The sequence below is a fragment of the Citrus sinensis genome, chromosome 8, assembly GCF_022201045.2.
Source record: "Citrus sinensis cultivar Valencia sweet orange chromosome 8, DVS_A1.0, whole genome shotgun sequence".
Taxonomy (NCBI): Eukaryota; Viridiplantae; Streptophyta; class Magnoliopsida; order Sapindales; family Rutaceae; genus Citrus; species Citrus sinensis.
In genome coordinates, this window is record NC_068563.1 from 20,347,189 (window position 1) to 20,368,056 (window position 20,868).

Consider the following 20,868-nt stretch of genomic DNA (forward strand, 5'->3'; position numbering starts at 1 on the left):
ATCTGAAAAAATAGACATCATACTCCTCTGAAAAGTTGTTAGAGTATTACACATGTCAAATAACATCTTTCTGACGGCAAAGGTTCCATAGGGGCAAGCGAATGTTGTATTCTCCTGATCTTCAGCTGCTATAGTAATCTAGTTGTAGCTTGAGTATCTATCCAAGAAACAGTAGTACTCTTTTCCAGTAAGTCTGTCTAACATCTAATTTATGAAAGGCAATAAGAAGTGATCATTCTTTATGGCTTTGTTTAGCTTCTTATAATTCATACAGACTCTCTATTTGGTTACTATTCTTGTAGGAATGAGTTCATTCTTTTCATTTATTACAACTGTTACTCCATATTTCTTTGGAATACATTGTATTGAACTTACCCATGAGCCGTCTGATATTGGGTAAATAATTCCAGCATCAAGCCACTTGATGATCTTCTTTTTCATAATTTCCTTCATGATATGATTTAATCTTCTCTGTTGCTCTAAAGCATTGCTGTAGTAATCTTCCAACAAAATCTTGTGCATGCATACGAAGGGGCTGATTACTTTGATATCTGCCATGGTCCATCCAATGACAATCTTGTGCATCCAACCACTAAGCTCTTTTCTTGCTCTGTATTTAAAGAAGATGAAATGATTATAAGAAGTGCGTTATTGTCACCAAGATAAACAAAATTTAAATATGAAGGTAAAAGTTTCAATTATAAAATAAGATATGACTCAATAGAGGGAAACATAAGGTTTTACTTCTATGTTTGAGAGATCTAAAGATTCAAAGTGCTTATCAGTTTTCATGTGTTGTTTATCTTCTAGCCATGTTATTTCAACTGTTTCAGGATCTTCTTCTTCAAGTTCTTTAAATGTTACAGTCTTGATTTCTTCCTTACTACAGCAACTATTTAATCTCTCTACTACAGCAAAATCCACAACACTGGTAAAATTACAGTCTTCAATTTCATCAGAACTCTTCATGGCATCTAAGACATTGAATGTAAGTTGTTGATCATTAACCCGCATAGTCAGCTCTCCTTTTTGCACCTTAATTAAAATCTTTCTAGTGGCTAAAAACGGTATTGCTAAAATGATTAGCACTTTTTTATCTACCTCAAAGTCCAGCAATATGAAATCTACTGGAAAATTAAATTTATCCACTTTTACCAATACGTCTTCAATCTTACATTCTGGATAAGTATGAGATCTGCCAGCAAATTGTAAAGTCACTATTGTTGGTCTAACTTCTTTAACTCTCAATTGCTTGATCACTGATAAAGGCATGAGATTGATGTTGGCCCCTAGATCACAAAGTACCTTACTACTATGTTTAGTTCATATGGAGCATAGGATTGTAAAGCTTCCTGAGTCTTTCAACTTTTAAAGGATTTTTTTATGAAGCATATGCTGCATTCTTGTGTTAGAGCAATTGTTTCAAACTCTCCAAGCCTTTTTTTCCTTGCCAAAATATTTTTCAAGAACTTCACATAATTTGGCATTTGTTCTAGAGCTTCCAAAAAAGGAATGTTGATATGCAGCTGCTTTAATACTTTCAAGAATTTGCTACATTGTTTGTCTTGTTTTTGCTTCTATAATCTTTGTAGAAAGGATAGTGGGTGTAGTTGTGTCAGAATTATTGCAAAAGTTGGACCTTGGAGTTTCTAAGCATAAGATTGACCACAGTGAAGCCTTGTTTTTGGCTTACAAAAAAAAAAAAAATTTGAAAGTTATACCCCTGAAATGTATGAAGTGGCTGAGAGAATTATAAGTTTCCACAACTACTATGCCTTTAAGAATCGCCTTAAATTGAAAAGTGTACACCAATGCTAATTGTCTGAAACTAAAAGCTGCCTAAATTATTTTATAATTTGACTATTGATAACTCTATGAAATGAGAGTTATCATGGCACTTTTAGACTCAAATCAAGATTACTTAGAGAGTAAATGATGTGTTTCTATTGCATTTTTATTACATTTTGCATAAATATTCATTTTAGTTTAGTCTTAATAAGTTTTGCTTAATTCAAAGTAATTCGTGCTCAAATTATGTGCATAACTGTAGGTTTCCAGAAGCTTATAATTCATGGAAGGAATGATGATGCAATAGGCTTGCAAAAATGAAAAAGAACTTGGCTACAAAAGAATTGAAACAAATCTGAAACAATACAGTTGCTGTAGCTATTGCTATAGCAACCATTGCTGTAGCAATCCTGGAACAACGACAGAGAAAATTCTGCGCGGGATAACTGTAGAATTGTGATTTGCAGTTTCCTAATCTAACTTATGCCTGACTTAGGCTTCCGTTTACCCTATTTTTCAACTATAAAAGAAACCACATCATAAGGAAAAGACAGAGCCGTCACCCAAGGAGAAAAACACAAAGAAACAAAAGAAAAACAAGATTCAAAAGAGAGATTAAGGGCAACACAAGAGGAGAATTTGGAGAAATCAATTAGGAGCTCAATCCTTTTTATTCTTCTCTTGTTTTTTTGTTTTCTATTTATTCATGGGGATGTGTTTCATGGCTGAAACTTTGTTCTTTATTTTTCTTTTGCAAACCATGAACTAAATTTATTTGTGGTTGAGTGATAAACAAACTTGATGGTTTATTGACTGAATATATGTGTTGCTGCATGTTTGCTGTAGCAATTTGTTTTGATAGTATTTATTTTTATTTATTATTTCGGTTGATCACCCATTTAATGATACATGTTAGGAGAGAGCTGCAAAAGGGCCTATCTTAGTGGAACATATCAAATCAATACTTGGTTTTAGATTGGGTTTCCTGGATTGAGTTTAACTTGATCCCAAAAGGGTTATGCTTAATCTTAAATTAGTGATGAACTAGACATAAGGATTCACCTTGTAAGGTAAATAGAATCTAAGCGTGTAATGTTATATCTTATGTTGGCATAACAACTGATCACTGTTAGGTTGCATATAGATATAAGATATCCAACATGCGACGACTGATGATACATAAGGTTTCTGCCCAGTGCTGTAGCAGATACTACAACAATCGAACTAAACATTAGAAAAATAGTCAAGACCATTAGGAGAGTTTATTCACTCAACTACTCTATATTCCCATTGATTTTATCCTTGAGTTTGACATGATAATTTACTTTGTTCCATTTTATTTATTGCACTTTTATTTTAATTAGTGTAATAGTTTCACCAATTGTTTTATTTTAATTTAGCATAAAATTTGCACTGTTAATATTACTGTAGCAAATCTGATAACATCAATCCCTGTGGAGACGATCTTGAATACTTATCACTTTATTACTTATTGTGTACACTTGCACATTGACATCAATAGCATTAGTATTTATACCCAACAAGTTTTTGGCGCCGTTGCCGGGGACTGATTGTTCATTGTGATTTGTGAAATTAGTTTTAACGGTGCTAATTTTTTATTTTATTTTAATTTGTTTATTTTGTTGACATAAGTGATCTAGCAACTGTTGCATGCGCAAATATAAATCTGTTGAATTCCAGTTTCATCCAGAAATTGAAAGAACTGCAAGGAGATTGAGACGAGAGCATCGGGAATTACAAGCTGCTGTAGCAATGGATGATTTACAAGATTTGAGAAACTTGAACCATAGAGAGGAGATACAACCAGTCAATGTACATGAAGGTCTGAATGGACAATGTGTTTAAAGGCAACCAGAGAACAACAACATTATTCACATGGCGAACGATAAAGATAGAGCCATTCGAGATTACACAGTGTTGACTCCTCAAGCCATACATCCGGGAATAGATAGACCCGACGTTCAAGCTGACAATTTTGAACTCAAACCTGTGATGTTTCAGATGCTTCAAACAATGGGGCAATTTAATGGTTTGTCATCCGAAGATCCTCATCTACACCTTAAGTTATTTTTGGAAGTAAGTGATGCTTTTAAGATTGCTAGAGCATCATAGGAAGCATTGAGACTCAGAATTTTTCCGTTTTCTTTGAGAGATCAAGTAAGAGCATGGTTGAATTCTCTACCACCAGATTCTTTCATTACATGGAATGATTTGGCTGACAAATTTTTGATGAAATACTTCCCGCCAACCGAGAATGCAAAGTGAGGAATGAGATCACATCTTTCCATCAACTTGAAGATGAGAGCTTGTGTGATGCATGAGAGAGATTTAAAGAGTTACTCAGAAGATGTCCTCATCATGGTATTCCTTGCTGCATATAGTTGGAAACTTTCTATAATAGTATCAACCTAAGCACTAGATTGATGGTGGACGCTTCAGCAAATGGGGCCTTGTTATCTAAGTCTTATAATGAGACTTATGAAATTTTGGAGAGAATAGCCAACAATAACTATCAGTGGCCATCAACCAGACAAGCTGCAGTAAGAGGAACAACAGGAGTTCATAACATAGATACTTTGACAGCATTGTCAGGCTAAGTAACTTCTTTAACAAGGATGGTAAAGGCTATGACTACTGCTCCAACAACTGTTAACCAAATTTCTGATGTGTCTTGCGTTTATTGTGGAGAAGGGCATTTATTTGACAATTGTCCTGGAAATCCATCTTCAGTCAATTATATGGGTAGCTTCAATAGACAGAACCAAGACAATCCATATTCAAACACTTACAATCCTGGATGGAGACAGCGCCCGAACTTTTATAGAGTTATCAGAACCAGACTGCTGCAGCACCTAGTGGACATAACAGACTTACTCAACCACCTGGATTTTATCAGCAAAATCAAGAGCAAAGAAGCATCAACAATGATCAACTTAGCTCTCTTGAAGCTTTGATTAAAGATTATATTGTGAAGAATGAAGCGGTTATCCAAAGTCATGCTGCATCTTTGAGAAACTTAGAAAATCAAATTGGACAGCTTGCTATAGTATTGAGCAACATACCTCAAGGTAGTTTACCCAGTAATACATAGGACCCAAGAAAAGAAGGGAAAGAGCACTGCAAGGTGATTAACTTGAGATCTGGAAAGGATGTTGATAATTCAGTTGGTGTGCCAAAAAGAAGAATTGAGTCCAACAAAGGCCAAAAAGACACTTAAGTAGAGAATGAGTCACAGTCTTCCACTTTTCAGAATGCAAATCAATACAGTTCTGCTACAGCATCTGCAGAAAGTTATAATCCAGCACCTGGTGGTAAAGAAGCTACAGCACCAACTACAACAGACCCGAGTAGAGCAAAAGAGAAGTAGTCTGCACAAACTGCTATAGCACAACAGTTTAGACATCCACCACCATTTCCTCAAAGGTTTCAAAAGTAAAAACAAGAGAAGCAGTTCAGCAAAATCTTGGGAGTGCTAAAACAACTACATATCAATATCCCTTTTGTGGAAGCTCTAGAGCAAATGTCAAACTATGCGAAATTTTTGAAGGATATCTTGACAAAGAAAAGAAGACTTGGAGAATTTGAGACAGTTGCTCTAACACAAGAGTGCAGCCGAATACTTCAGAGTGAGATACTCAAGAAGATGAAGGATCCAGGAAGCTTCACAATCCCTTGCTCCATAGGCACTAAATACAGTAGCAAAACACTTTGTGATCTTGGGGCTAGCATCAATCTCATGCATTTATCAGTGTTTAAGCAATTGGGAGTTGGTGAATGTAAACCAACAACAATGACTTTACAACTCACTGACAGATCTTATGCATATCCAGAAGGGAAAATTGAAGATGTGTTGGTGAAGGTGGATAAATTTATCTTTCCGGTGGATTTCATTGTGCTATATTTTGAGGCAGACAAAGAAGTGCCAATCATTCTAGGAAGACCTTTCTTAGCCACAGGAAAGACTTTAATTGATGTTCAAAAAGGAGAATTAACCATGAGGGTGAATGACCAGCAAGTTACATTCAATGTGCTGGATGCCATGAAGAGTTGATGGGTGTCGAAGCCAACAAAAATAAATTCCTACTCTAAATAAATTGTGTATAGTGATTGAGCAGGGTCGTGTCCACAGAGATCGGTAATTATTTAAATCCTTTTGAAACGTAAAACGTAAAATGGGGGAATTGTTGACAATAATAAAAATCAAATTAAAATAACAAGAATGCAAATTAAAGTTGTAATTCAAATTGGAGAAAGCTCTGGTTGAAGGAATTAACTCAGCTTGATTCGACTACTGATCATTGATTCAAATATAGATTATTATTACTCATGAATAGACCGGTTATAGCTACTGAGACCCTCTAATAGCCAATCTCTCCTTAACTAGTCGATAACCAAGGTACGACCGTTGGTTATTTCCCTAATCAATAGACAACCCTAGATACGATCATAGGATTTAATCAATTGACAGCCTGAAAAACCAGAGAGACCCAAATCCTAATCAACACATATGATGATTCATTTAAATTAGATTGTTTATTCTCACAACACAACTCTCTGCTATGTTATTTGTCACAAACATTAAATTCTTCATACGATGAATCCTTTAATTGACAATAGATTAAGTTGATAATAAAATAGTGGCCAATTACCTAATTAACAAACATAATCATGAAAATAATTCAGAGAATAAACAAATACTCAAAAAGCAATAAAACAATTAAAGCACAAGAAAGATCTCACAGTAGTGATGAATCAAAGCTTCATTATCCTTCAACCAGAAAAATAGGTTTAGTTCTTCATAGAGAGAAGAGAAAAATTAGATCTAGGGTTTCCTCCTTTTCTCCAATCCAATCTCTTCCCTTTTCACAATAGATTCCTCCCTTAAATACTCTCTCTCTCTTCTCTTTTAGAATTCTATTTAAAATAAAATACTAATATCTGAATATTAAATTCGTAATTACAAAAATAACCAAAAATACAAAACACGTTAAACTAAAAACTGCAGGTCCGCAGTTGACAGCACGCGCCCACGCCTTATCAACAAAGTTCTTCTGACGCTCATAATTTCTCCAAGAGAACAATCATCCTTAAACATCATCTTTTAGCTCAATTTTATCACCAATCAATAGAATTGCACCTACAAAAGTAAAACACAAGTAAATCATTATTATTAAGTGCAAAACATAGATATTAAGGGAAGTAAACAATGCAAAACTAGTGCATAAATTGCACTCTAACAAGAGTCCCGATGAGATTGAAGATTTTAATTTTATTAGTGTTGTGGACTTTGTTGTAGCAGAGAGATTACACAATTGCTGCAATAAGGAAGAAATCAATGATGTAACATTTGAAGAACTTGATGATGAAGATCATGGCGCAGCTAACATAGCATGGTCAAGAGAAAAGCAACCCTTCAGAATTGATGAGCAAATCCAACAAAGGGAACTCACTCCAGACCAACAAGAATTCAAGGTTAACGGGCCGAAAGTGGAGTACTACATGGGAGCTAAGGTGAATAGCCTACAGAAGCATCTATTCTTAAAAGATCCAAGTTGAGCGAACAAGAAAGGTCAGACTGAAAGACCTAAAATCAAGCGCTAATTGGGAGGCAACCCAATAAAGGAAGTTGTTTCAAGTTTTTAAAGCAGTAAATTTAGTTTAAAATTATTTAATTTGTCTTTTTGTTTATTTTTATTTTTATTTTTTTAAGTGTGCATCTAATTTTTTTTTTTTTTGTCTTTGTGTAAAATTGCAGCAAGTTAAAAAAAGAGCATGAAGGAATTGTTGCAGCATCACTTACAGCATGACATATAACAGAAGATTCTCAAACAATAGAGACATTTCTTTCTTTTACAACAGCAAATGGATTGATCAGATTTTATGATAAGGAGCGTTTGAGAAGTTGATCAAAGAAGAAGTGACCCTTTACAGCCTGTGCTGCAGCAGTGCTTTCAGCAACAGGAGAGTACCCCATACTCGCTAGTTTATTTTACTTCTTTCTGCAAAAAAATTTCTTTCATTTAGTTTTAATTTTCTGATTCATTCTACATGTCCTTTTATTTAGTGTAGGCATGTCTGGTTTATGTGGTTTTGTTTTGTGTGCTTGTGAAGACACAGCACCACTCAAGTTTGGGGGGGTTGTGTTTCTAAGTGCATGTGTTTATGCTTATGTTGTGTGAAGCTCTGTTATCTAATATTTGTGTATGGATTTGAAAACCTAATGAAGATAAATTGGGTGTTATTCAGTATTTATGAGAATGCCAAGTAGAAATAGTTATAGATGGAGGTTGAAATTATGTCCCGACACTTAGATTTTGGTTGAGTTTTATGAGAATGTTGTAGCAGAGACAGGAAAACCAAAAAAAAAAAGAGTAGAAAATATCTCAAGTTTTGGGGAAAATTTTTGTTAGACTGTGCATGTTATGAAATAAATTCTGCTCCAATGGTTTAAGTTGCTGAGTAACTAGGGTTGAGTATGCACCCCATATGCAAACTTGAGTCCAAAGGCAACATAAGCTATGAGCAGTACTGCAACAATTATAAAAAAAAGAAAAAAAATGGTGAAAAAGAGGTTTACTGCCTAGGATACTAAGTAACCTGGTCTGTTCATGAGCCCCATGTTCAGCCTTGAGTCAAAGGCGTCCAAATGTATGACCTAGATATAACATCTTGGATGTATTGCTGTAACAACTCTGACAGCTACTTTGAGTGAGTAATTGGGTGTCATTACAAGTGATAGGCATTCACATGAAAGCTCAATGTTGCATTGAAGGGTTTAACTGAAAAAATTAATAATTATGTTTGTTGTGGCACAGTTTGAGTTTATTTGTGAATTTTGCTCCCCTATATGTTAATACATTTGGGTTCTACCTTTGAATTATATATGTTTGTGTAATGTTGTAGCACCTCCGGAATTTGATCAAAGTCGTACACACACACTTTGGACAGAATGAAACCTAAGTTTAGAACTAAACTGCTAAGGCTATTTTGCGTGATTAAGGGTGTGATCTGAGGGTGGAAGAATTCTTGCAAAATTTGATGACAGAGCTAAATTACTTGAGGACAAGTAATGGTTTAAGTTTGGGGGTATGATAACTCTATGAAATAAGAGTTATCATGGCACTTTTAGACTCAAATTAAGATTACTTAGAGAGTAAATGATGTGTTTCTATTGCATTTTTGTTACATTTTGCACAAATATTCATTTTAGTTTAGTCTTAATAAATTTTGCTTAATTTAAAGTAATTCGTACTCAAATTGTGTGTATAATTGTAGGTTTCCAGAAGCTTATAATTCATGGAAGGAATGTTGATGCAATAGGCTTACAAAAATGAGAAAGAACTTGGCTACAAAAGAATTGAAACAAATCTGGAACAGTGCAGTTGCTGTAGCAATCCTGGAACAATGACAGAGAAAATTCTGCGCGGGATAACTACAGAATTGCGATCTGCAGTTTTCTTAATCTGACTTATGCGCGACTTAGGCTTCCGTTTACCCTAATTTTCAACTACAAAAGAAGCACACATCATAAGGAAAAGACAGAGCCGTCACCCAAGGAGAAAAACACAAAGAAAAAAAAGAAAAACAAGATTCAAGAGAGAGATTAAAGGCTGCACAAGAGGAGAATTTGCAGAAATCAATTGGGAGCTCAATCCTTCTTATTCTTCTCTTGTTTTCTCATTTTCTATTTATTCATGGGGATGTGTTTCATGGCTGAAACTTTGTTCTTTATTTTTCTTTTGCAAACCATGAACTAAATTTATTTGTGGTTGAGTGATAAATAAACTTGATGGTTTATTGACTGAATATATGTGTTGCTGCATGTTTGCTGTAGTAATTTATTTTGATAATATTTATTTTTATTCATTATTCATTATTTTGGTTGATCACTGATAACTCTAGGAAATGAGAGTTATTACATCTATTCTAGACTTGAATAAAGGTCATTTAGAGAGCAAATAATGTGTTTTGAGTACATTTTGGTGACCTTTTGCATAAACATTCATTTTAGTCGAATTTTAACAAGTCTTGCTTGAATCATGGTAACTTATGCTAAAAACAGGTTTTTATTTATAGATGTTAAATTCATGAAAGGATGCGGAGACAGTAGATGAAAGAGAGGAGGAAAGAAGATGTTCACAAAAGAAAGAAAGCACAATCGGAAATAATACAAGTGCTGTTGCGGATGTTAGAACAACCAGTGCTGCAGCAATTTGGGAGTAACGCGGGAGAGAATATAGGCACGGTCAGCAATTAAATCACGATCTGCATGTTTCCTAATTTAAACACATGCACACTCATGGGTTTCGGTTTTTAACCTAATTTGCAATATATAAGGGAGGCATGCACTACATAGGAGGTGACGAAGAGGAGTTATCATCTAAAAAAAATGAATTACAAAGGCAAGAAGGAGAAGAAGATTAAGGAGTACTGTTCGGCATCATTGAAGAACCGAAGAGGACCCTTAGACTTTCATCGTGCTTAATTCATATCATCTTTTTTTCCTTTGATTGATTGGATGTATTCTGTGATCAGTATATTTATGTTTACTTTTCTCATTCAGAATATGAACTAAATTTAAGTGTAGTTGAGTGACAAATAATCCAATGGGTTCTTGACTGTTCTTATATGTTGCTATGATAATGTTGTAGCATTATACTCTAATAGTTTTTATGATCATAATTGTTATTTTGGTTGACCACCCATTTAATGGTTTCAGTTAAGATAGAGCAGCAAAAGGGCATGTCTTAGCGGACATTATTAGAGTGTTACATGTTCTTAATTTGAGTTTCCTGAATTAGGTCATCTTAAATCCCATAAGGGCCATACTTGAATTAAGATTTGTAATATCCTAGACATAGGTGTTCACCTTGTAGGGTAGAGAGATAAAAGGTCGTAAAGCCATCCATTAAATTTATGAGCAACTGGTCATTGTTAGTAGATTTAAGAGTATGAGATTTCCAACATGAGATAGCTGCGGAAGCATATTTGTTCTACCCAGTGCTTCAGCACTTACCCTAACAACTGGTATTAATTCGGTAATCAACAGTCACCCCATTAGGAGAGTTTGATCATTCAACTACTACACTCTCAATTGAATCTTAAGCACAATTAACTTAGTTTATTTCGTACAAGTATTAGTTTATTTATATCCTTCATAACTATTGGTTACAGAAGAATAATTTGACGGAATGGTTGGTTTGATCTTTAGTTGATTGCATTATTGTGATTGCTTTAGCACTTCGAGTAACATCAATCCCTGTGGAGACGATCTTGAATACTCATCACTTTATTACTTGTTGTGTATACTTGCACTTTGGCATTAATAATAATTGATTATATAAATCAACCAACAATCACCCATTTAATGATACAGGTTAGGAGAGAGCCGCAAAAGAGCCTATCTTAGTGGAACATATTAGAGCAATACTTGGTTTTAGATTGGGTTTCTTGGATTGAGTTTAACTTGATCCCAAAAGGGTTATGCTTAATCTAAAATTAGTGATGAACTAGACATAGAGATTCACCCTGTAGGGTAAATAGAATCTAAGCGTGTAATGTTATATCTTATGTTGGCATAACAACTGATCACTGTTAGGTTACATATAGATATAAGATATCCAATATGCGACGGCTGAGGATACATAAGGTTTCTGCCCAGTGCTGTAGCAGATACTCCAGCAACCGAACCAAACATTAGAAAAATAGTCAAGACTATTAGGAGAGATTATTCACTCACTACTCTATATTCTCATTGATTTTATCCTTGAGTTTGACGTGATAATTTGCTTTGTTGCATTTTATTTATTGCACTTTTATTTTAATTAGTATAATAGTTTCACCAATTGTTTTATTTTAATTTAGCACAAAATCTGCATTGTTAATATTGTTGTAGCAAATCTGATAGCATCAATCCCTGTGAAGACAATCTTAAATACTTATCACTTGATTACTTGTTGTGTACACTTACGCATTGACACCAATAGTATTAGTATTTATACCCAACAACTATATAAGATAAATTTATGACTTTTTATCATATAAACCATGTTAAATAGATATCTCATTTTCATTAAATTAAAATTATCGCAGATACCACTAAAAGTTGTGTATAATAATAAATCAACTACCTCAACCATAAAGTGGACTGACATTGCTTTATAATGTAAACCATGTGGTGTAGTGTGCTGCGAGCACTGCAAAAAATAAAAAAGAGACAGCAGTACACAACTTTCTATGGCATATTTTAATTTATATTGAATTTCCTTTACTTATTAATGCCTTAAGCTTTCTTATAATCTGATTGGATAGAATTTATTAACTTTTTGCAAACATAGTGTTTCATGTTTGTAATAGGCAGCCGAGCGTTAAGGATAAGATCATAATTTATAAAGTTTGTTTTGATTTAAGGCCTGTAATTAATTCTGGTTTTCTATTTGTTATTGATGAATGTTACAAAATAATAATCCAATTGCCTCTAAATTAACAAATGGGGTTGCTTTATTTCTTTTGAAATATGCCGGTAATGAAATGTACGTTTCGACTGTCATCATTTAACTTTTTTTTTAATTCCTAATTTTGATCAAATGTTTTTGTATTTAATTTGTAGTTTGAGTTAAGAAGCTAGGCTGAGCAAGGAACGTTCTAATCCCAAGGACCAAATGATATCCTAGGCAAAGCCCTTTAGAAGAAGCCTAATAGAAGTTAGGTGCAAAGATTAGGTCAATTCATCACCCCATCCATGTATTTCAGGATTCATGATCCTATTGAGTTGACACGAGAATGAAGAATGTATCAGGAGAGATTTTAATTTATGCAACCTCAGTTAGGTCATATGAATGCAAGGACAAATACCTGCAACAACATCGAAGCTGGTAGTTCCAACTTTCCTAACTCCAAAGGTGGTCGCTATGTTAAGATGGAGATGGATCATTTATCCCCCACCAAAGTTACTCTAAAGTCAGTGACCAATAACCCAAAGCTACTCCAATGACAATTACCAAAGTTACTCTAAAGACAGTGACCAATGACCTAACTGATTGTCCAAAATCTAACAAAACTATCAACACACTTCCCTTACCAGCTCTTGCATAGAATCCACCCTAAGTAGATTATAAAGCCACTTTAAAAATTACCCCAAGAAGATCTTTAATATTGACTCTTTTAAAGAAAAAAGTTGATAGCCAAAAGTCTCCTACAAATGGTGTGGTATATCTATATGAAGAGAAATGAATGACAAAGGAACTTGTTGTTGTGAAACTAGTGACAACAAGCAAGGAAACTTATTCTGAGAAAAAAGAACCATGAAGTTGTGAAAGCAACAAAAGGTGAACAAGAGTTAACAGATGAACATAGTTTCTTGATGATTGAGAGCTCCCCACCACAGTCGATTATGATTGCACATGATCTGAAAACTTTTGGTGTCTACTAGGAGAGGAGAGCAAATTAGACAAACATATTTGCAATGAAGCTAAGTTTACAAAGCTCAAATTTTAATATTGAGATATGCATGAAGTAAGAAAAAACAAACTTGATTTACGGTTTTATTATGTTTTCTAATTTTGCAAACTGTCATTAATTTATCTGTTATATTATACGTCATACAAGTTTCTTTTTTTTAATAGACAATTGTATGAGGAGATGGATAATGGTGGTGATGTTATTCCAATTCAATTTAGATGCATAGTTAAGTTACATTCTAATCAAGCAAATTATCCAAATTGGTGTTCCTATATTTCAGGCCTTTTAGACAAGATAGAGATAGCGCATATCATTGTATTCCAATATAACCCAAGCTATAGTTTATTTATTTTTTGTCTATTTTCTTTTTTTACATGAATGATATAAATTTATCTTGTATTTTTTATATAAATTTATCTTGTATTTTTTATTTTTTAATTGTTTGTTTAGTGGCCATTGGGTGCTAATATCAACTGATATGGTGAGGCGCAAAGTATATTATCTTGACCCATTGGGTAATAATCCTGATGATGATGGTGAATGAGTAAGTTTGATTGGCTTACTTAATTTTTCGTTTTTTATGTTATGAATTAATTTTGTTGACATACATTATTTACTACTTATGTTGGGATAACAATGCATAAAGTGAAGACTAACAAAAAGAAGGTTGTGCAACGGATCTCTATGAAGGTATTAACAAAACAAAATTAGAACTTTCATTGTTACTTTCATCAGTTTATTTGAAACTAATTTTTATTGTTTGAGTGTCGGAAACAACCTGGAACCTTTGAATGTGGTATTATGTGATGAAGTACATCTAAGATATTGTTCGAGATTTGTACATTCTTGAAAATAATGTAAGTTCCTCAATAACTGTTTTTTAATATATTGTTGAAGAATGCATTGTAGGATGAATTTTCTTAAAAACAGTGTTTAATCGGTCAATTGCTGCTGTTTATAAAATACTACTTGTCATTTATATGAATTGTGAAGATGTTTAATGGGTGAATTGTTTGTTGAATTATTTGCTCCTTGATGCTTAGAAATAGCAATATAATCATATCTTGTGCTAAGGATGAGAGGAAGTACCTTATATGTTTAGGATAATCACATACACTTTATTTGGCATAATTATTATAGGTAAAAGTTACAACATTATATATATCTAGATTTTATCTTATTGTAGTTTTTAACGGAGTGGGCAGATGCATTAGTTGAACATAACTGATCAATATTTTGTTGAATGCATTCAAGATGTTTTTTGGCAAAATTGATGGCAATTTTTAGTGTGTTCTACTATGCACTTAAGGCACTTTAGTGCAAACCATAACGACTGGAGCTGTTGCATGTAGAAATAGAAGGCATATGAAGCCTAGTGTTGAGTGGTAAAGTAATATTGAGTGGAGCAAAATAATTATTATAAAGTGTCAACTTCTTAGGCATTTTTTGATGTTAATCACAATAGATTTAAAAATATATGTGTTTATTTTGTTGTTTTATTGTAGGAAAAATTTTAAAAAATATGTATATAATTTGTTGCTTTATTTTTGAAGTTCAAGGGCTTTGATAAATACACTACAGATGATCCTTCACTACTTCATGATGAGTAGGCCATGTATATTGTAAAGTTAATTGTAGCATACAATAATCAGGTAAATTATAAATATATTCTCGCTTGTAAATATCCAACAATTGATTTGTGTAGCATACTAACTAATTGATTCTATTTACTACACCTGTAGGTGAGAAAGGTGAAGAGAAAGGCAAAGGTCAAGGAGTAAATGTACTGAGGATAATTGATTGATTTATGCAAACTATCATTATGTTGTTTTCTAACTATATTTGAGATGTTTTCAAACTATATTTAAGATATTTGTATTAGTGTTTCGTTTGATACTTATTTAAATTTTATTGGGAATGTTATATACTTATATTTAATTGTTCAGTTTAGTACTTCAGTTTAATTTTAATATTTTCTTTGAATATCATTATTTGATTGGCAAAACTAAAAGAACAATGAAAACAATATAGTAACAATAGAAATGCCAGGATATAAATTCAACTAAAAGTCATCGATATTAAAAAATGAATCAGAAAGTAACAACTCCATTGTGTCATAATACTAGTGATACTATAGTAATACTAATTACTGACAATAAAGTATTAGTATCTATTCATTCTATCATGTCATATTCATGGTGTAAAACAAACTTTTGACATGTAATTATTGTTAGTAACCATTATTACTACGGTGTCATAATATTCGTGATACTATAGTGAAACGAACTACTGACACGCAATAATTATTAGTAACTACTAACACCATAGTGTCATAAAACTTGTAATACAGTACTAATAGTAATAATTGACACCATTAAAATTGTCATTATTTTTCTGTCTGGCAGATTACTGACACAATTAACAAGTGTCACAGAAAGTAATTACTGACATTATTCTAATGTCAGTAAAGACTATTTTTCTAGTAGTGGCTTTACTATATTTTGAAGTCACATTTATTTAGTCAGATGTTTGGCCGTCTTTAACAAAACCAGGCCTTTGGCCACTCAACATATGTTGATCAAGATGAGTTAAAGGGTTGTCAAGGGCTTGAAACAAATCATCAACCACTCTTCCCTTCCATGAAGCTAGATTATTTGGAGTATGATTAGCATCTAAAAAATTGTCCATCGCAACCTCTTGCACTGGTGGTTGTATCCACCAGACTAAAGTGTTAACATATATGTATATATAATGTTGATTTTGACGATAACAAGCAAAATTAAGAATGATTAAGCTTTTAAAAGCTCCAATTATTTTTCATGCATTTTAAATAAATCATTATTTTCATAATATAAAGGTTTTATACTTAATGGAAAAATGATTTTATTTAATTGGTTATTTTCAAGTTAATGGTCTAAATTGAAAATTTTTTGAGAACTTTAAAAGCAACAAGTATTGCTTGTCCATTTGAAAAGTTTCATAAAGTTTTAGGTTAGAGTATAATTATATAAAGTTTTGAGACAAAACTATAATTTTGGAAAAGAGTTTCACTGTAGCAAATGACTAACCGTTTAAGAGATAACGGCTAACCGACATCGAATGGAATTGGAGTTTAGTTTCTGGAAACTAACGGCGATCCGACATATGAAAAATAGTGATTCGACAATTTGAAATTATAACACAACGGTAACTTGCTCAAGTCAAAATAGCAATCCGATAAGGCTTAACGGCGATCTGACTTTGTGCAGAAAGTCAATAATGGCTAGTTTTCAGCTCCAATTATAAAAAAGCTACATTAGAACCAAATCAAAGTGAATCCAACGGATACCAAAGAGCATATTATTGAGAAACAATATTTCACTACTACAAAAATGACATTTACTGACACTTTGTTTCTGACACTTCGTAAAAAGTGTCAGAAATGGTGTACATTTGGACCATTTTCCGCCTTTAACAAGTATGTATCATAAATCATTAATACTAAGGTGTCAGTAGCTTAAAACTCAGTGATTATTGATACTAAAGCATCAGTGATAAAAAAATAATAATATTAATTCTGTTTTAATTTGAACTCGAACTCAAGATCTCTAAACTTAAAATTTGTAAGTTTAGAGTGCAAACCATTGATGCATGTGTTTTTAAATTTTCAATTTAATTAATTTTTTTATTTAATTAAATTTTACACAATTACTTTGTGGACAATAATAATAATAATAATAATAATAATAATAATAATAAATAATAATAATAGTTTTGAGAATAATATTTTTTATTTTGCCACATGTCAACTTGTAATTCGTTGTTAATAATAATAATTTTACTTGACCACGTGTCGACTTATAGTTTGTTGTTTTATTAAATTACAATGTGAACAACTACACTATATAAATTTTCAAAGTATAAAATGAAAATAAGAAACCCTAAATCTAACCTAATCAAACACACCACTTCTTAAGTTGCTGCCGCCGTCCCCCTGCTCCTTGACTTTCACTGCTGCCGGCCGCTGCTCCTCGACTTTCACTGCTGCCGGCCACTGCTCCTCGACTTTCACTGCTGCCAGCCGCTGCTCCTCGACTTTCACTGCTGTCGGCTGTCGTTCCTTGACGTCACTGCCGCCTTTGCTCTGTTGTTGTCAAGCCTCAACCACCGACGACTAGCTAGCCACCTTTCAGTACGTCGCTGCTACCGCTTTTATGCCGTCACATCAACTTCAGCCCAGCCAGCTACTGTTCCTTTACCGCCGAGATCAAGAACCATTTCTTTCTCTTCTCTCTTTTGGCACAGGTATGAAAATACTACAGAGGAGTTAATCTGTTAATTACCTTTCTGTACGTCGCTGTTGTCATTCGTGTACGTCGCTGCTGCTGCTCGTCTTGGTCACTGCTGCCGCTCCTCTGCCGCCACGACAAGCTTCAGCCTTTTTGACAAAACATGTCACTTGGAATTATAAGCAAACCCTTTTGAGACCATAAAAAACTAAGCCAATTTCTTTGGTTTCAAGGCCTTCTTTTTTCACTTTGAAATCGGATCATATAATGACAAGCCAATTGAAAACTTCTGCTCAAGATTTCATTGTTAAATTCAGCTTTATTTTTATTATTTGTGTTCCTTTCATTTTCTTTCCCTTTTTTTGATTTTTAATTCAATTTGGGATTTGACAGATATATTTTTTAATTTTTATAAAAATTTATCTTATTTGCAGGATGCTAAGGGACAGGATGTTGATCTTAACATCTACAAGAGAAAGGTTCTTTTGATTGTCAATCTTGCATCACAATGGTGTGCCTCAGCTCCTTTCATTTCTAATTTTTTTTCCATAATGATTTATTGATTATTGTTGATGCTTCCATTTAATTATTGCTAATACGTGTTATCTATCTATCGGGAGTCTAAATTTTATAGAATTATATCATACTCGGAAGTATGCATGCTCCCAATACAAAGAAGTGTTTATAAGAGAGGATTTCACCCAAAATCTTTAATTCTTGCAAAATGCTAGTGGCTCCGTTTGCACAAGTTTATTTTTCATCCATGTTCGTTCCTTTACCATAGCGGTTCCTTTACCACCGAGGTCAGACACCATTTCTTTCTCTTCTCTGTTTTGGCACAGGTATGAAAATACTACAGAGAAGTTTCTCTATTAATTATCTTTTATTAAAATTAAGAACCCTATTCCTGGTGGGCCAGTTGGGCATAACCATTCAAGCTTATAGGAGCAGGCTGAGCAGCAAATAACACAAGGATTAGTATATACTGAGGTACATATGCTGTAGCACCAGAAATTGATAGATAATATGCAAAATGAATTGATTATTAGTACAGAGTGAAAGGCACACCATATTGATCTATTTATACTTTCTTTTGATGTGTATCACATGACCTATCTGAAACGTGGACTTGAAAGGGAATAGTTTAGGAGGAACTAGTTCCAAGCATGGTGGGTCTTTGCAAACCTTGTAATGTGTTGAGCATAATAATGTTGGAATCTTGAATGGTGGCCATATGCTATCCACGTTGGTTGGATTAGAATGCGATTGTTCTTTAAAACAAAAGAAAAAGAATTGGAAATTAGAGGAAATTTTACATTTTTTAAATTTTATTTTAAAACTAATATTTTGTAAAGATTGGTGACAAATTCAACTTTCATGGAGGTTCCAAGAGGTTGGTTCCATGGTAATGAACTAATGACGCTGAAGTGGGAGGGAAGCTGAAGTGTTATATAGAAGAACAAGAGAGTTGGCTGCTGGTTATTACAGTAGCAAAGTAGCAAGTGTTACCAATGAGGTTGCTGGTAGATTTTGTCCAGTCAATTAGATGTTTCCTTGAATAACAAGAAAGCTAGTTCTTAAGGAAAGTTTGAGAGGCTTTGTGAGAATTGAACCAGACCTCGATTGGAAAAATGTGAGAGCCCTTGTAACTTGTAGAAAAGCTGAGTTTTCTTGCCATAGCACAAGATTTTATGATATGTTAGTAGTATAAGGATTGATTATTAGTTGGTAATTTCTTCACTAGTCGTTTAAATTTTGTTAATTTTTATTTTTTCTCTTTAAGCTCATTAAATATCTTTTTTTTTCAATTTATGGCTTTCGGTCCAACTGATCATCGTTGAATGTGGGCACTATAAATGTTATAGTGCTTGTTAACTTAATGTATTTGATCATATATTATAGTATTGTTTACTTTAAATTTAGACAATGAAATAGATTACAAAAAAAATAACTTATGCTTGTCAAGTTGTAGACACCATCGTTCATGTCATCATTACTGAATATTGATGTACTTATTAAGTGTTCTCTTTAATACTTGATAGAATACTTTTGGTGAAGCAATTTTAGTATCATGATTGCAGGCTGTAATTAACTTGGGAACGTGTAGATTCTACAATTTCTTTTTCTAATTCCTTAACTTGCTTCTTTTAATCCTACTCTTCCATGTTGAAGTAATTTATGAGTATTTTTGCTTCAAAATAACTAAGATTTATTTTTCACAGTATACTAATTGATTTTATGCATTTGTAGGTGGGAACAAAATGAAGCCGTGGATGGATATTGAGTGACCTTGTGCTTTTTTTTTATATATATTTTGGGTTGGAAACTTAATTGAGTAGTAGTTAGCACTTGTTGTTTAGAGATTGTTGAAAATTTAATTTGATACTTATGTTAAGTCTTTTACATATAGTGATGTAGTTGAATTGTGTGAATTTATGTGATGTATTTGAGATGTTTATTATATGAATTGTGTTGCAAGATATTTAATAATAAATATATTTCGAGTTTTCTTTTGGTTGTACAACAAACACGAAAAATATAATTAAAATAAAAATATACTATTAACCAAAAGCAGCATAACATTACTAAATACTGACACTACATATTTAAAATAACAATAAGAATTTTTTATATTATCGAGTCGGTTTCTGATACTATAGTCACATAAATTACTGACGTGTAAATAGTATCATTAAATACTAACATCATCGTGTCATTATTTTAGTGATACTATAGTGAAATAAATTACTGACACAAAAATCACTGACACCAAAAATTAGTGTCAGTGTGTTCTGGCTTGAGCAACACTGACACAATTAACAAGTGTCAATAAAAGTAATTACTGACGCTAAATTAGTGTCAGTAAAACTCATTTTTCTAGTAGTGTTTCTTGAGCTTTAATTTGTTCATTCATTCTTTAAATCACACCATGGGCAAATATTTGTAAACATATAGATTATGTGTGACAAAAATCTTGTATTTGAAAAAGTATGAGTGTGGGAAAGACTTTGGTTAAGAGATTTGGGATAATCTCTTGTTGTAAAGGTTGATTGATACCTGTGAAGTCAATTGTAAGAGTTCTTAAAGCCTTAGAGGCTTGATTAGTGGAATCCTCAAGCCCAGTGAGCTTGGAGGCATGGACGTAGGTAGGGTTAGCCAAATCACATAAAAATCTCTGTGTTTGATTCTCTCTTTATATTTTGATTGCTTTATTTATTAGTTATTTTTTTGAATTTATTTTATATTTACATTAATTTTTATTCAAGCACTCCATAATTTTAAGAAACTCAATTCAACCCCCTCTTTGGTTGTATAGCTAGTATTTTACAAA

General features: G+C 33.0%; 1 protein-coding gene, 1 long non-coding RNA gene and 1 other non-coding gene across 5 annotated transcripts; 2 read left to right on the plus strand and 1 right to left on the minus strand.

Moving 5' to 3' along the window:
• Positions 1–4,067: 4,067 nt before the first annotated feature.
• On the minus strand, positions 4,068–4,174 carry LOC112496145 (small nucleolar RNA R71). Its single transcript, XR_003062628.2, has one exon. It is a non-coding gene; the product is annotated as a small nucleolar RNA R71 (small nucleolar RNA).
• A 1,155-nt stretch (positions 4,175–5,329) lies between these two features.
• On the plus strand, positions 5,330–5,860 carry LOC127899386 (uncharacterized). The gene has a single exon (XM_052432751.1). It carries the CDS (start codon positions 5,330–5,332, stop codon positions 5,858–5,860), a length of 531 nt encoding a protein of 176 aa, XP_052288711.1.
• An 11,320-nt stretch (positions 5,861–17,180) lies between these two features.
• On the plus strand, positions 17,181–20,046 carry LOC102620044 (uncharacterized). Of its 3 annotated transcripts, XR_008051229.1 has the most exons (4): positions 17,181–17,553; positions 17,972–18,048; positions 18,172–19,170; positions 19,788–20,046. It is a non-coding gene; the product is annotated as an uncharacterized LOC102620044 (long non-coding RNA). The 3 variants fall into 3 exon arrangements; XR_008051228.1 differs by lacking the exon at positions 19,788–20,046 and having other exon boundaries at positions 17,186–17,553; positions 18,172–19,319; XR_008051227.1 differs by lacking the exon at positions 18,172–19,170 and having other exon boundaries at positions 17,187–17,553.
• The last annotated feature ends 822 nt before the right edge of the window (positions 20,047–20,868 follow it).